The sequence below is a fragment of the Phyllostomus hastatus genome, unplaced genomic scaffold, assembly GCF_019186645.2.
Source record: "Phyllostomus hastatus isolate PE091 unplaced genomic scaffold, TTU_PhHast_1.1 phas_scaffold_555, whole genome shotgun sequence".
In the NCBI taxonomy this organism is placed as follows: Eukaryota; Metazoa; Chordata; class Mammalia; order Chiroptera; family Phyllostomidae; genus Phyllostomus; species Phyllostomus hastatus.
The window spans coordinates 14,419,930-14,436,440 of record NW_025334036.1 but is presented as its reverse complement, the minus strand read 5'-3'; the positions used below and the strand labels follow the sequence as shown (position 1 = coordinate 14,436,440).

The 16,511-nt window shown below is 47.5% G+C and overlaps 1 protein-coding gene across 1 annotated transcript in view; it reads right to left on the bottom strand.

Annotated features, from left to right (window-relative positions):
• The window catches only part of NIPA1 (NIPA magnesium transporter 1), a 33,023-nt gene extending 17,170 nt beyond the window's left edge, over positions 1 to 15,853 (bottom strand). Inside the window, exon 1 of the mRNA XM_045824943.1 lies at positions 15,657 to 15,853. Within this exon, the coding sequence (XP_045680899.1) occupies positions 15,657 to 15,819 (163 nt within the window). The 5' untranslated portion in view covers positions 15,820 to 15,853. The remainder of the gene's footprint in view (positions 1 to 15,656) is intronic.
• Positions 15,854 to 16,511: the final 658 nt, after the last annotated feature.

Sequence of the window (16,511 nt, the reverse complement as noted above, 5' to 3'; positions counted from 1 at the left end):
AAAAGAAAAGAAAATAAAAGTAAAGAAAAGAAAAGCAGAGGCCTGATAATGTTAAGCCCCACAGCTCTCCTGTCATTGTGAGATATGGGTTGACTCACTCCTAAGCCTATAGCACCTGAGTCACAAACCAAAGGCGCGAGGCCGGGGCACCTGGAGCTTTCAGCGTCTGTGGCCCGCCCTGCACTGATGCCATTGCTTTGAACGCAGACCCCTGGTATATTTCCTGCAACCTGGGTGCCACTCAACTTCAGGAGAAGCAGGTGCTGGCTGAGGCCCCTGCCTCGGACCAGGCCACCCACAGACAGTGCTTTTGCTGTGAAAGACTTGTCTTTCAAAATGTCATCTCTTTGCTATTCCCAGGTGCCAAGAAGACGGGCCTCAGGACCATTCTGCAGAGATTTCTGTATCTTCATGTTCCTGATGGTTTGTCTTCACTTTTTTTCCTCCTAGGTCTCCAAGGAGTTACGGGGGACCAGGAAGCAGCAGGCCAAGTTCTTCTGCTCCTTCTGCACATTTGGAATAAGAAACATTTTATGTCCATCAATAAGCTATTGATATTGTTTACTGATGTTATGAATACAGATACAATTTTCTTGTCCTTTTTTGATGTGCATGAAAGAGAAGCAAACAATGCAAGATGGACTATAAGCAGGTGCTTGAGCGGTATTGTTTTCTGTGTTGTACTAGGTGTAAGAGCCCAGGGAAAAGCAGTACTAAGGGACGGCATAGTCGGGTACTAATAAAAACTGGAACTGAAAATGTATTACAAGACACACAAAGACACAGAAAGAAGTAACATATATTACACGTACGAGACAAAGAGGACACGTGCAAGCAGTAGTCAACTGTCTGAGAGAGGGCCTGGATGTCAGATTAACAAAAATTTCAAACCACTAATTCAAAATGTGTTCAGCCCTGGCTGGTGTGGCTCAGTGGATTGAGCGCCGGCCTGGAAACCCAAAAGTCACTGGTTCGATTCCCAGTCCGAGCGAATGCCTGGGTTGCGGGCCAGGTCCCAGGTAGGGGGCACTCGAGAGGAAATCACACACTGATGTTTCTCCTTTTCTATCTCCCTTCCCATTTCCCTAAAAATAAATAAATAAATAAATAAATAAATAAATAAATAAATAAATAAAAATCTTTAAAATGAGTGGTAGGCTGGGCTACAAAGAACTCAGGGTTGAGCAAAGGACAAGCTTTTGGTCTCCCTTTTGTTAAAGGCTCCAGGTCAGTTCAAAGTGTCCAGGTTTCAGGAAATGCATTCACAGCCCCCAGGAGCTGCTGAAATCCAGCAAAAGGTGTATAGCTCACCCTCCCCTTTTCGGCCAGCATGAAGCAAAATTCTTCGCCTTCTGTGGGCATGAAGTCCGTCAGATTTTCTGTCTGGATGCCTGACACACACCCCTAGCTGTAGATCAAAGTGAAGCTCCTCCAGGTGGCCCCGAAGGGCCTCGGTCCAGAAGTGCCCCCCGTGCTCTGTCCTGAAGGCAGTCCACGGCTCGGCTGGCCCACCCACCCGTGTCCAGCCCCTCCCTGAGCTGGCTGCCCACGCTCCTTCAGACACACCTGGCTGCCTGCATTCCACATCGGCCCTCAGCCCATCATACATAGGTATTTTTCTCTTACGCCCTGAAACCACTTGGTTTATTCACAATGTCACCTTCGAGCATCACTGCCCTGACACCCCCAGGAGGCACCTGTTCAAGCTTATGCCCCTGTGCCCACTTTTCCCAGTGGACATCTGGGACTGGAGCTCTCTGGCCTCAGGAAGAGCAGGGAGCCAAAGAATCGTGGGCATGGAGGGGTTTCCGTGTGTGCGTCTACTCTCGTGCTTCCCCCACCTCCCCCGCTCCATGCCTGGGGGTGGGCTGCAGAGGAAGCAAGAGCAAAATTCTGGCTAAATGCTCCTGCTGCAAACTTTGGGTGCCAGCTGAGAGCTGTTGATGACAGCTGAACTGTAAGACAAAGAAGCGCTGTGCAAGCACAAGAGAGACTTGTCAGATGGGGGTGTCAGCTGGCGGCGAGGCTCTCCGTCCACGGTGCGGTGAACCTTCAGCTGAGTGACACATGGGCATCGGAAATGTCCTTAGAATGTGACTTTCTAGCACAAAAATACAGACTGTCACCTAGTTTATTTGCCTTCTGAGTACAGAGAAAGTGTCCTCATGCCTGTGTGTTCCTGATAACAGAAGTCCCTTTGAACAGCAAAGCAGGAATGGGGCACTAGGTCCTTTCCTAATCAAGGAGTGCTGTGGCTTTTCTTGAAAAAATGTGTAAAAAAGATGCTACATAATTTGTCCAAAGTTCTTACAAAATGACTACAAATCAAGAAATTCTCCTGACACCACCACAGTGACGTGAGGGCATGAATCCGAATCAACGTGAGCAGCGGTATTCATCAACCCAGGAATGGATGTAGTACCTGAAGTCCTTTTGCATGTTGGTTATTAGATATGGAGAAGTTATTTTCCTAAAGAAATACGTAGTTTGGGGAGCTCCCTTTTAGTTGCTAGACCGAGAAGCTACCCGATTTATGTGTTGTTCAATAAAGCCAATTAGTTCTCAAAGGGGAAAAAAGACGTGGTTTTGAATTTTGAAAAAGATGAACAAAGTTGTAGGACTTACACTGGCTGATTTTAAGATTTACTATAAAACTACATAGCCCTGGCTGGTGTGGCTCAGTGGATTGAGCTCTGGACTGTGAGTAGAATGGTCGCAGGTTCGATTCCCAGTCAGGGCACCATGCCTGGGTTGTGGGCCAGGTCTCCAGTAGGGGGTACTCATGAGGCAACCACACATTGATGTTTCTTTCCTTCTCTTTCTCCCTCCCTTCTCCTCTCTAAAAATAAATAAATAAAATGTTTTTTAAAATAATTACATAATCAAGACAGTATGATATGGGCATGGGAAAGACACACAATGACACAATCAGATCAGAAACAGACCAACATATCACAGAGCACAGGGAGAAGCATCAGTCCTTTTGAATGTGCTGAACCAGGCGGGTATCAGTAGGGCAGACACCGAACCTTGATTCATGCTCAGCCATACACAACAATTAGTTCAAGACAGCTGATGGACCTAAAGGTTAAAGCTTAAGCTACCAATCTCCTCGAGGAAAACACAGCAGGCCATTCGACCCGAGGAGACAAAGATTTCTTCAGCAGAAATCAAAAAGGAACACCCACAGAGAAAAAAAAAGTTAGACTTCATCAATACAATTTCCGCTCTGCAAAAGGCACCAGGAGGAAAATAAAAAGACAAACCACAAACAGTTGCAATCCCCGTAACTGACAAAGGACTTTTGTGTCAGGACACACACACACCCAGCCAATCAGTAATGAACAGACACAACCCAATAAAGTGTAGGCAAAAGTCTTTAAAATACACCTCACAAAAAAAGCATACAAATGGTTGATAAACTCATTAAAAGATGCTCAATAGCATTAGGTATCAGGGAAATGCACAATGAAATCGCAGTGAGATAGACACTCGCCAGAGAGGCTAAAATTAAAGGGATGACAACAGTGCATGTGGAGGGCAGTGTGAAGCGCTGAAACTGCATTGCTAATGAGAGTGTCAAGTGGTGCAATTACAGTGGGAAATGTTGAGAAGCTTCTTAAAACTTAATTATATGCCTGCTCGTGATCCAGCACTGTTACTCCAAGGCATTTACCCAAAAGAAATAACATTAGGCCTTAAAAAGAATTATATAAGAATTGTCAAAGAGCCCTGGCTGGTGTGGCTTAGTAGGTTAAGCACAGGCCATGTGTAGCCAAGGGTCACTGGTTCGATTCCCAGTCAGGGCACATGCCTGGGTTACGGGCCAGGTCCCCAGTAGGGGGCACGCAAGAGGCAATGACATACTGATGTTTCCCTTTCTTTCTCCCTCCCTTCCCCTCTCTCTAAAAATAAATAAAATCTTTAAAATTATTCAAAGAAAAGGCTAAAAAAGCCAATGCCTGTCCGAGGAACTCAAAGCATCATCCCCATATGCTAAAGTTGTGGATTCAATTTCTGGTCAGGGCACATACAAGAATCAACCAATGAATGCATAAATAAGTGGAACAACAAATCAATATTTCTCTCTCTAAAATAAATAAAAAAAAAGAACTGTCCTTATACCTTTATTCAAGAACAAAATTTGGAAACAACCAAATATGGCTGTCACTAGGAGAATAAATGAGCAAACTGTGGTTGATTCAGACAACGGAACACTACTGAGCAATATAAGGAACGTACTACTGATAATTAATGATGATGAGTCTTCAAAGTATGCTCAGCCAAAAAAAAAAAAGCAGACACGAGAAATACACACTGTAATATTCCATTTGTGTGGAGTTCAAGAGCAGGTAATGATTCACTCTGCAGACGGGGAAGGGGAACAGGAGCTCTGGTGTGTTGGGGGGGGCGGCAGGAGGAACTGCACGGGGCGCTGTTTAGGGTGCAGGCAGGAGTCCATTTCCTGACTGGGGTGTTGGTTACAGAAGTATACAAAGTCTGTCCGCAAAAAGTGCAGCCATCATCGTTAATACAGTGAGAGTGCTTTGCCTGACAGGGATGTACCCTGGAAGCCAAGGAGCGTGGACTGTTATGCGCAGGCGTGACCAACGAGACTTCACTGTACTCGTCAGTGGGGGCGGCAGACACAGTTGGGTGAGCATGTGTACTGTGTGACCATCGAATTCAAAATGACTGGGTGAGTAGAGCAATGAATTTGCGTCAAATTCTGCCTTAAGCTTGAACATTCCTCAGCGGAATCTATTCGGGTGATTCAGAAGGCCACAGCGATGGGCAACTGGTGATTGGCAGCTTCATCATGACAATACGCCTGCTTACGCATCATGTCTCGTGCAGAGTTTTTTTATGAAATGTCAAATCACCCAGGTGACTCAGCCCCCCTAGACCCCAGATTTGGTGCCCTGCAACTTCTGGCTTTTCCCAAAACTAAAATCACCTTTGAAAGGGAAGAGATTTCAGGCAGTCAATGAGATTCAGAAAAATACAAAGGGATAGCTCATGGCAACTGGGAGAACTGTATGAGGTCCCAAGGTGCCTACTTTGAAGGGGACTGAGGTGTCATTGTCTTATGTACAATGTTTCTTCTTATATCTTGTATCTCCTTTAATAAATGCTTCTATTTTTCATATCACATGGCTAGATACCTTCTGGACAGACTGCGTCCTAGTTCTCAAAACTCATTAAACTATATCCTTAAGATCTGTGCAGCTTACTCTATGGAATTATACTCCAATATATTTTTTTAAAGAAATAGTTCCTAAACAATAGCTAAACTTCTAGCGGCCCACACAATGCTGAGCATAATGCAATGACGGGTGTGATCGAGTTTCTCCCAGTTTCTATGGGAAATTCCATTCTGTATTCCAAAGGGTAAGTAAGAATCCAGCACAGGTGGACACATTCTCTCTCTTTATCCTGCAATAATGTGCCTTCAACCATGACTGCAAGAAAGGAACTGAGTCCCTAGCTGGTGTGGCTCAGTGGATTGAGTGCTGGCCTGCACACCAAAGGCTTGCAGGTTCGATTCCCAATCAGGGCACATGCCCGGCTTCTGGGCCAAGTCCTCAGTAGGGTTGCAAGAGGCAACCACACCTTGATGTTTCTCTCCCTTTCTTTATCCCTCCCTTCCCTTCTCTAAAAATAAATAAATAAAATCTTAAAAAAAGAAAAAGAAAGGAACTGAGGCAGGGCAAAAAAAATTTGGAATACATATTTATATTTCCACTATACTTAAATACGAGCATGCTTCTTTTTTCTTTTTAAAAATTATTTTTTAAATCCTCACTTGAGGATGTTTTTATTGATTTTTTTAGAGAGTGAAGGGAGGAAGGGAAGGAGGGAGAAGAAGGAGGGAAAGACAGAGAAATATTGATTGCTGTCTCCTGTATGTGTTCCTACTGAGGACTGAACCACAACCCAGGCAATGTGCCCTAACCAGGAAATCGAAGCCGCACCTTTCGGTGTATGAGGCGATGCTCCAACCAACTGAGCCACCCGGCCACGGCTGAGCACACCTCTTTCAACCATTGCGGGTGGGAATGGAAACAGTGTGATGTTCCTGGAAATCAATTTCACTATATACATATTTAATGAAAACATCCAGGGTGGGGCAAAAGTAGGTTTGCAGTTGTGAGGGCGTGACACGCAGAGTTTATAATTGTGTTATTAATTTATTAATTACTGTGTTATTTTCCAAACGAACAATTGTAAACCTACTTTTGCCCCGCTGTGTATGTAGTTCATACATAGTTTCCATAAGCATCCTCGCCTTAAAACTCAATTTTGAGGGAGCGATCCAAAGGAATACTCGACATTCAAAGATTTACATGCAAGGAGGGTCACCAGAACACTTTATATGAAACATGGTGATGGGCTCGGGGCAGAGTGAGAGCGCCCACAGGGCACACACAGATGCACACAGTACAGGCTCCAGGGGCGACTGCGATTTTATTTTACTTTAGTTTATTTTTATTTATTTATTTTTAAAATATTTTATTTATTTATTTTTAGAGAGAAGGGAAGGGAGGGAGAAAGAGAGGGAGAGAAACATCAATGTGTGGTTGCCTCTCACATGGCTCCCACTGGAGACCTGGCCTGAAACCCAGGCATGTGCCCTGACTGGGAATCGAACCAGTGACCCTTTGGTTCGCAGCCCATGCTCAATTCACTGAGCTACGCCAGCCAGGGCTCTAATGTGGTTTTAACAAGCACAACAAGGAGGCAGCCACCTCACGGCAATGCATGCGTCAAAGCTGGATCCTGATTCTCAAGGAAAATGGGAGCAAACTCAGCAGATAGTCACAGACATCTGAACACTGACCAGACATGTTAGAATACTAAAGAATTATTACAATAGTTTTTTAAAAAGATTTTATTTATTTACTTTTAGAGAGCGGAAGGGAAGGAGAACGAGAGGGAGAGAAGCAGCCACGTGTGGTTGCCTCTCGTGCATCCCCTACTGGGGACCTGGCCCGCCACCCAGGCTTGTGCCCTGACTGGGAATTGACCCCACAACCCTTTGGTTAGCAGACCAGCACTCAATCCACTGAGCCACACCAGACAGGTGGGATTTATTTGACACTTTCCAAACTAAAAAGGTTTTAAAAATGTTTTAAGAATATACGTATTTTTGGAATGTCTGATGTGTGGTGTTTATTTCATTATTCTCTCTAACCTACATGTGTTAGTAGTTTAATCCATAAGATTTTTTTCATTTCAATTCAATTTGGAAATATAAGTATTGAATGTGACTAGAAATGAAAACATCCTAACTGTAACAGTAGTTATATGAAGGTGAGGACATAAACACCTTGTAGTTTTCTGTTCATAGTATTAGGTACTTCTCAGATTTTTTTAAAAAGATTTTATTTATTTATTTTCAGAGAGAGAGGAAGGGGGGCAGCAAGAGCGGGAAAGAAACATGCACGCCCCTAACTGGGGGCCTTAGCCCACAAGCCAGGCATGTGCCCTGCCAGGGATTCAAACTGACGACCGTCTAGTTCACGGGCCAGTACTCAGTCCACTGAGCCACACCAGCCAGGGCACTTCTCAGGTGACCAGATATTCTATCAGCAGGAAGATGCTTTTTAAACACATAACTATGTCAGGTTCTGTGTGCTGAGTACATGCATAATACCAACAGGCTCCGCCTGGGCATGAACACACAAGGCAACCGCTCTGCCTGGCCTCCCTGGGCCGAGGGCACTGCCTCCCGCATCCCACACACTGACGCCCCCAATGTCTAAAAGGGGTTCGCTTGCAGTTACAGGCTTCTGGCGCAGAAGTATCAGGGCCTGTAGGTTTAGGGAGAGTTGAATTGAGCATATTGTATTGGATTGGCCGAAAAGTTTGTTTACTTTTTTCCATAAAATAAAGGGTGCATTTTTCATTTTCACCAATAACTTGACTGATTTGGATATTTTGAGTATGTTGGCTATCTCCCCGGCAGCATAACGCTGATTGTTCTCAATTAATGTCTCGATTTGATCGCTATCAACTTCAACTGGTCTGCCTGATCGTGGAGCATCATCCAGAGAGAAATCTCCAGCACGAAACTCACAAACCACTTTTGACACGTTCGATCAGTCATGGCACCTTCTCCATACACTGCACAAATCCTTTTTTGCATTTCAGTTGCATTTTTGCCTTTCTTGAAATAATAGAGCATGATATGCTGACAGTGTTGCATATTTTCTTTCATCTCCAATATTAAAAGGGCTACATAAAAATTCATCAGTTTTGATAAGTTTTTTTAAAAAAGCATGCTGATATGACAGCTGTCACAATATAATCTAAAAATTTTTTTAGGATGAAGCTAAAAAACAAACAAACAAACTAAGCCTAGGCTGGTGTGGCTCAGTGGATTGAGCACAGGCCTGCACACTAAAGGGTCGCCGGTTCGATTCCCGGTGAGGGCACATGCCTGGGTTGCCAGCCAGGTCCCCAGTAGGGGGTGTGCGAGAGGCAACCACACACTGATGTTTCTCTCCCTCTCTTTCTCCCTCCCTTTCCCTCTGCCCAAAAATAAATACATAAAATCTTAAAAAGCAAAACAACCTAAGCAGAACCAGTGTACAGATAAAAACTAAATAAACTTTTTGGCCAACTCAATATTTGAAAAGTAGTCTTTTCTAGTCCCTCATGGTTAAAAATTTTTGTAAATTAAAAAAATGTATTGAAAGAGAGAGAGATAGGAAGGGAGAGAGAAACACTGATTTGTTGTTCCACTTATTGATGCATTCATTGGGTGATTCTTGTATGTGCCCTGACCAGGGATTGAACCCACAATCTTGATGTGTTGGGATCCCTCTAACCCACTGAGCTACCTGGCCAGGGCAAAATATTGTTTTAAAAAGACTGCTTAGGCAGTGGTTGGGTAGCTCAATTGGTAGAGCGTTATCTCACTGTGCCAAAGTTGTGGGTTCGATCCCCGGTCAGGGCACATACAAGAATCAATCAATAAGTGCATAAATAAGTAGAAAAACAAATTGACCTCTCTGTCTCAATATTAATTTTTTTTTAATTTTTAAAAATCATTTACTCATTAAGGACTTACTTAAGGGACCAAAAATACAAATTACATTATATTTTATACTCTAGAAATATTTCTGAGGAAAACATATACTCTGTCTAGCTGCAGTTCATTAAGAACAGTAGGTATTTATTTCAGGCAGGAATTTAATTAAGCTAGTGACCTGTTTGTTCCTCCTCACGTGAAAATAAGAATTCTTATTTGTGTTAATAAGCACTTGGGTATTAAGTATTAATTATACTAATAACCCAGTATCAGAGTACCAGCATTTCCAAATAAAAGCTTTCCCCCTCATCAGAAAAGCCTTATTTATAAGTGAATTTGTCTTTCTTCCTCCTCCCCTTCCCTACAGGCAGCAGGATGACGCAGATCCTCTTCAAAACCAGCTGGAGCTGAGTTCAAATCCCAGCCCCACCATTCCTGTATCAGGGCATGCCTCAACCTCCTCTTCTGGATTAGCCTCATGGGACCTGGGCACAGTCCCCTCTTGCACTGGATGTGGCAGAAGCAACACTGCAAGACCCCCCCAGGCCAGGTCCCAAGGATCCACGTGGCTTCCACTGTGCTCCGTGGAAGGTTTGGTCTAGGGGAAGCTACCCTCCATGTAAGCGGTCTGACTTCCCGGAGACCACCACAGTATGAGGAAGCCCAGGTGTGAAGAGACTAAGCAGAGAGATGGAGGGAGGGCGAGAAAGAGAGAAAGGGGCTCAGCAAGCCCCCAGCTGTGCCCGCTGCCCCAGGCCAGTGAGTGAAGAAGTCACCGTGGACGGCCAGTCTGGTCAAACCTGCAGGTGACTCCGGCCCGTCCACGATGTGACCCCAGGGAGAGTCACCCATCAGAGTCCAGTCAACCCACAGAACAGTGACAGATAAATGAGTTGGGGACACCGTGGGCCTTCTGTAAGCAGGGCTTCCTTTATCTTCTCTTCTTATGGAAACGGTATCAGGTAAACCAGGTCCAGCTTCCAACGCTCACTATTCTCACCTCGGTCCTTACTGACAATCTCCCCTCAGGCTAGATAGAGATCAGGCAGGGCTACAGCGTTTCAGCCACGGAGAGGAGTCTGGATTCTGTTACTTAGTAGAGGCCACAGGTAGGTTACTCGGCTTGGAGTACCTTGAAGGAAGCTCTGAAATCTCTTCATAAAATTTAAGCTCCAGCCCTGGCTGGTGTGGCTCAGTGGATTGAACGCTAGCCTGCGAACCATAGGGTCACCAGTTCCATTCCCAGTCAGCGCGCATGCCTGAGATGCAGGCCAGGTCCCCAGTAGGGGGTGCGCCAGAGGCAACCACACACTAATGTTTCGCTCTCTCTTTCTCCCTCCCTTCTCTCTCTAAAAATAAATAAATAAAACCTTTAAAAATTAAAAAAAATTAAGATCAGGTTTTACCCTCTTCACTCCACGGTTACTCATAGCAAGTTGGGCAGCATTACATTACTCAGGGGCCACCACAGGCCTCCCAGTAGACTGGACATGTGCTCTGCAAGAGCCCGAGATCTAAGGGGAGTGTAGGCAAGTGGACGGGTCACCAATCCCTTAGGTGTCGCAGGCAAGAAGAGGCTGAGGACAGATGCCAAGAAAACCCCTGGAGAAGGGCCAGTGACACCAAATGACATGCGTGGAAGGTTCACAGAAGCAGAGGAATTGCCATCTTTTTGCCGTGTATAATGTGCACTTTTTTGACCAAATTTCTGAGGGAAAAATAAGGATGTGCATTATACATAGGTATAACAATCCTATGTATAATGTGCGGAAAAACATGGGTGCACATCATACACGGGAGTGCATAATACATGGCAAAGATACAGTATAACCACAGACCCAAAGGGCTGCAGGAGTGATGACAATGCATGTCCACGTGGGCTCCGGTATGGGGCCATGGGCTCCCAGCTGCGTGCCCCGAGATGGTAGGAGAGGCCAGGTGGAAGCTCGGGCATGTCCCGCGGCCCGGGAGCAAGCACATGCCCTTCAGGAAGCTGCCCTGTGGAAGGGTGTGCAGACAGGCGGACGGGACACCCAGGTCAGTTTCTACTCTTGCGGGACAACTCCCTCACTTTTCTGAGCATCTTTGTGTGACTGCACCTCTGGGTGTGCTCCCCTCGGGGAGGAGATGACAAGATCTGAATGGCTTTTTAAAAAGAACTATGGTAAAATATACATAGTATAACATGCACAGTCCAAACTGAAAGTCTGTCCCCATTAAATACAAACTCCCTATTTCCCTTCCCCTGGAGACCACCATCCCACTCTCTGTCCGTGTGACTTTGCCCATTCTGTATATCTCGTATGAGTGAAATTGTAACAGAATGTGTCCTTTTGTGACTGGCTGATTTCACTTGCTATAATCATGTCCTCAAGGTTCACGCAGGTTGTAGCAGGTAGAAGAATTCCCTTCCTTTTTACAGCTAAATAATATTCCATTGAATGCATATACCACAGACTGTTCATCCATTTATCTGTCGATGGCTATTTGGTTGTTTCCACCTTTAAAAAAAAAAAAACCTCACCCAAGGGTAGGTTTATTGACTTTAGAGAAACATCGATCAGTTGCCTTCCAACCACACCATGACCAGGGACCGAACATGCAACCCAAGCGTGTGCCCTGACCAGGGATCAAACCAGCAACCTTGTGGTGTACAGGACGACACTCCAAACAACTGAGCCACCCAGCCAAAGCTGATTGTTTCCGCCTTTTGTCTATTGCAAACAATGCTGCTATAAACACAGGGGCACCAACGTCTGTTCAAGTCCCTGCTTTCTTTTGGGTGTACATACAGAAGTGGCATTGCTGGACCATGTGGTAATTTTACGTTTATGTTTTTGAGGAATCACCATAGTCTTTTTCATAGCAGCTGCACCAATTTTACATTTTCACCAACAGTGCACAAGAGTGCCCGTTCCTCCACAATAGCAGCCTAATGGCTGTTAGTTGCTGTCTCTTGGTTTTGATGAAAGGGGATTTTAAAAGATCCTCAGGTTCATCCTGGCCTAGGCATCAACACAGAGTTACTTGTCTATTCAATTCTCCAAAACCTCACACAAATTAAAAGACCTGGCTTTTGTGAGACTCTCCGCATAGCCTGTCCTGGGGGCAGGACACCGCCCCACACTGACAGACCCCCTGGCCCTCCTCACCCATACTCCACGCACAGAAATTCTTTTTTTTTTTAAGATTTTATTTATTTATTTTTAGAGAGGGAAGGGAGGGAGATAGAGAGGGTGAGAGAGAGAAACATCAATGTGCGGTTGCTGGGGGTTATAGCCTGCAACCCAGGCATGTACCCTGGCTGGGAATCGAACCTGGGACACTTTGGTTCCCAGTCCTCGCTCAATCCACTGAGCTACGCCAGCCAGGGCACAGAAATTCTAATGTTGTAGCTGCCTTTCCACAGATGCCTTCATGCCCTGTGGTTACCTTGCTTCCCTCATCGAAACTCTACCTCCACTGGGCTCTCACCCTAGACATACTGTAAATGACCTGTTGCCCCAAGTGCCACCTGCTGCCTTCTCCCCATCAGCAGGGTCCCTCAAAGACTCCCCAGCAGCCAGGCAGTCCATCCAAGCCTACGCTGTGGCCAGACCTCCTGGCCCACCCCATTCACTGGGAAGGTCCTCTCAAGAGTCAGTGAGCCCTGACCAGTGTGGCTCGGTGGGTTGGGCGTCATCCTGCAAAGCAAACGGCCGCCAGTTTGAAACCTGGTCAGGACACACGCCTGGGCTGTGAGTTTGGTCCTGGTTTGGGAGCATACAAGAGGCAAGAGATCAATGTTTCTTTCTCACATCGATGTCTCTCTCCCTCTCTTTCTCTCTCCCTGCTCCCCTCTCTCTAAAAATAAATAAATAAATAAAATCTTAAAAAAAAAAAAAAGACTGAAAGCCCCTTACCAGAAAAAGCCACACCCAGAAAAAAGCCACGCCCTTGGCTCGCCTGAAACTGAAACTCCAAAGAAATACTACCACCGGACAGTTCATCTAAAGTTGAAATTTCCAGTGAGACAGAGGGTTTTACCACGTTAAAAACCACCAGCCCTCCCCAGCCCCTAGCTACCCCCTCTTTCCTCTTATCTCCTCAGCTGCAGGCGTCTCACAGCGGTCAGCTCTGCGGCTGGTTAACAGAGGTGATGACAGGTCCTAGAAGGAGCAGATTCTAAAACTGGGTAACCTCAATATCCACAGCAGTGCCTCGCACACAATAAGGGCCTCGCAAAGGTCCGCTGAACAAATCAACACGAAGCCATCAAAACAAGACTCTGTCTGTCTCCCCCACCACAACCAGCCCAGCTAGCGTGTGCCAGAAGTGGTGTGTGGCAACTGGGGAAATATAAAATGAGCGAATGTCGCATTTTCACTTTTTTAAGTTTAAAGGCATAGCAGGCAGGTACAAAAGCAGCGTTGGACATGGGTTTTCTTTCTTTTTTTTTTTTAGGTTGATTTTTTAAAACTCTATTTTTTTATTTGTTTATTTTTAGAGAGAGGGGAAGGCAGGGATAGGGAAAGAAACATCAATGTGTGTTTGCCTCTGGAGGGCTCCCTACTGGGGACCTGGCCTACAACCCAGGCATGTTCCCTGACTGGGAATTGAACTAGTGACCCTTTGGTTCACAGGCCAGCGCTCAACCCACTGAGCCTCACCAGCCAGGGCTCAGGTTGGCTTTTTTTTTCTCGGATTCACTAACTCCTGTGAACACATAAGCTGAGCTGAAGTGACACATTTAGTTTGACCCCATGATTGTCTGGTTTTCATTAACTGACATCTATGTTTAGGTTTCTGTAGAGATTATCTTGTGTCTTATCTCGTCTAGGAGAGTCTCTCAGACTGTACAACCTCGACAGGCTGTCCCTCAGTTTACTGGGTTGGCCAAAAAGTCCGTTTAGTTTTTTCGCTTTAATGACTCTAGTATTTTGTTGTCTTTAACTTCATCCGAAACAACTGTGTAGGACTGCTTTGTGACAGCTGTCCTATCAGCATGCATTTAAAAAAAAAACTTACCAAAACTGGTGAATTTCTGTGTGGCCATTTTAACATTGAAGATGGAAGACAATATGCAATATTTTCGGCATATTATGCTCTATGGTTTCAAGAAAGGTAAAAACGCGACTGAAACACAAGAAATAATTTGTGCAGTGTATGGAGAAGGGGCTGTGACTGATTGAATGTGTCAAAATTGGTTTGTGAAGTTTCTTGGTTCTACTGACATTTTGGCCAAATGATTCTTTCCTGTCTGTCTGATGCATTGGAAGATGTTCAGCAGCGCCCCTGGCCTCTACCCATTAGAAGTCAATAGCGGGAGAGAGCCAACACACTCAAAATATCCAAATCAATAAAGTTATCAGGGAAAATGAAAAATGTGTCTTTTATTTTATGGAAAAAAACTACACGGACTTTTTAGCCAATCCAGTAAGTCTGTTAGATGTTTTTCTCATGGTTAGGCTGGGGCGGTGGGCTTGTGGGGGGTCACCCGAGGAGGTGAGGTGCCCGTCTCACCCACCCTGCCTGGGGCATGTGGGTTCTTTATTTCTGAGTCACAGCAAACACTTCAGCCACCCCTGACCCCCTGCAGACTGCCAGGCACTCCTCTAAGAACCAACCCGCCCCGCCGTCCCGCCCCCCCGCCGTCTGTTTGTCACCTGAGAGACACATCACATCTGCACGCTAAAGAAACGCTACTTGGTTTTAGTTAGATTCTATGTACAGTCAGCCATGTTATCACAAATACCCATGACTTTTCACTCCCTATTCTGGGTCCCTTTATCGCTTTCCTGAAGGCGCTCCGGGACCCGAGGCCGCTCAGGGAACGGGTCACCAGCGTTTTGGAATGCGAACTATGAAAGGAGTTGGCTCTCCAACTCGCGACTCCCGGCTAACACCCACTCAGTCCTCACGGCCAAAAGGTCTCCTTTCACTTTCAAAGCGCGTGTCGCGTTCGGTCAAGCGCCTCGGCCTCAGCACCGAGGGGAACGGGCGGAGCAGGACCGCGACGCTGTCACCTTCTCCAGCGCCGAAGGCCAGGTTCAACCCGCTGCGGCCCCCGCGCAAGGCTCAGCCGGCCCTTTGGGGGTTTTAGGACGCTGCCTTGCCTTTTCGTCACTGCACAGCCCTTGCAGTCGGACGGTTCACGTCTAAACCCGAGAAGGGTCCAGCCCGGACCCACGCGCGGCAGCCCGGGAGGGCACAGCCCCCTCGCCCGCCGGCCAGCGCAGCGCGCAGTTCTCACGTGGGCGCCCGCCGGCAGCGCGAAAGCAGGCCGGGCCGCGGACTGCGCCCACTTCGGGGCCGCTGTGCACAGGAGGGTTACCCGGCGGCGGGTGAGGGGACACGCACGGCCCGGGCAGGAGGAAGAAGCGGGCTGGAGAAACGCTGTGACCTGAACCAGGCCCCGCCGGCCACTGGGAAGGGAGAGAAGCGGTGGCGGCGACCCAACTACCATCGCTCGGGGCGCCGGGCGATTCCGGGCGGCCTCGGGAGCGGCCCCGGTGGAGACACGGGCGGTGCGCAGGGCCGCGTTCCCGTCCCCGTCCCGGGCTCAGGCGGGACCCTGAGGGTGCACCGGCGGCCGTCCTCCACCCCCGCCGACCCCAGTGCAGCCCGCGGCCCGCCCTACCTCGCCGCTTGGCACGCACGATGCCCTTCTTCTGCAGCACGAACGTGGACCCGTTCACCAGGCTCGACACGACAGCCACGCCCAGGCCGAGCGACACGGCGGCGGGGCTCGGGCTGCGCGCCCCCTCCCCGGCCGCCGCCGCTGCCGCCGCTGCAGTCCCCATTCCGCCCGCGCCCGCCCTCCGCGCCTGCGCACGGGCGCCACCGGCCTGGGGGCGGGGTCGGGAGTCGCAGGGCGGGCTCCGGGGGCGGGGTGGGAGGGGCTCCGGGGAGCCGCAGGGGCGGGGCGGGCTCCTTGGTCTGCCGGCCGGGCCCCAGAAGTGAGAGTGGAGAGGACCGGGGTCCTTCGGGGCAGGGGGCTCTAAGAGTGGCGAGGAACGGGTTAAGGCTGTAGGTGGGTTTGTGGGCAGACGGGGTTCCCACGTTTGGCAAACCAAAACTTGCAGGGCACGCAGTTCAGTGTCCACATCAGGTGAATAATTGCGAGTGTGGTCCTGGCTGGGTAGCTCAGTTGGCTAGAACGTGGTCCCCAAACACCAAGGTTGGGGGTTTGATCCCAGGAGAGGGCACACGAGAGAATCAAGCAGTGGGTGCATCCATAAGTCGAACAAGAAACGATGTTTCTGTTTCTCTCTCTCTACTAATCAATCAATAAAAATAAAATTCTTGTTTTATTATTGTTCAATTACAGTTGTCCCAATTGTTGCCCCCATTGCTCTCTCCTGCCTCACCCCCCTCAGTGAATACCCACCCTGTTGTCCGTTACCATGGGTCCTTTATACATGTTCCTTAATTAGATCCTTCTTCTTCTTTCCCCTCTTATCTCTCTCCTTCCTCCCCTCTGGTCACTGTCAGT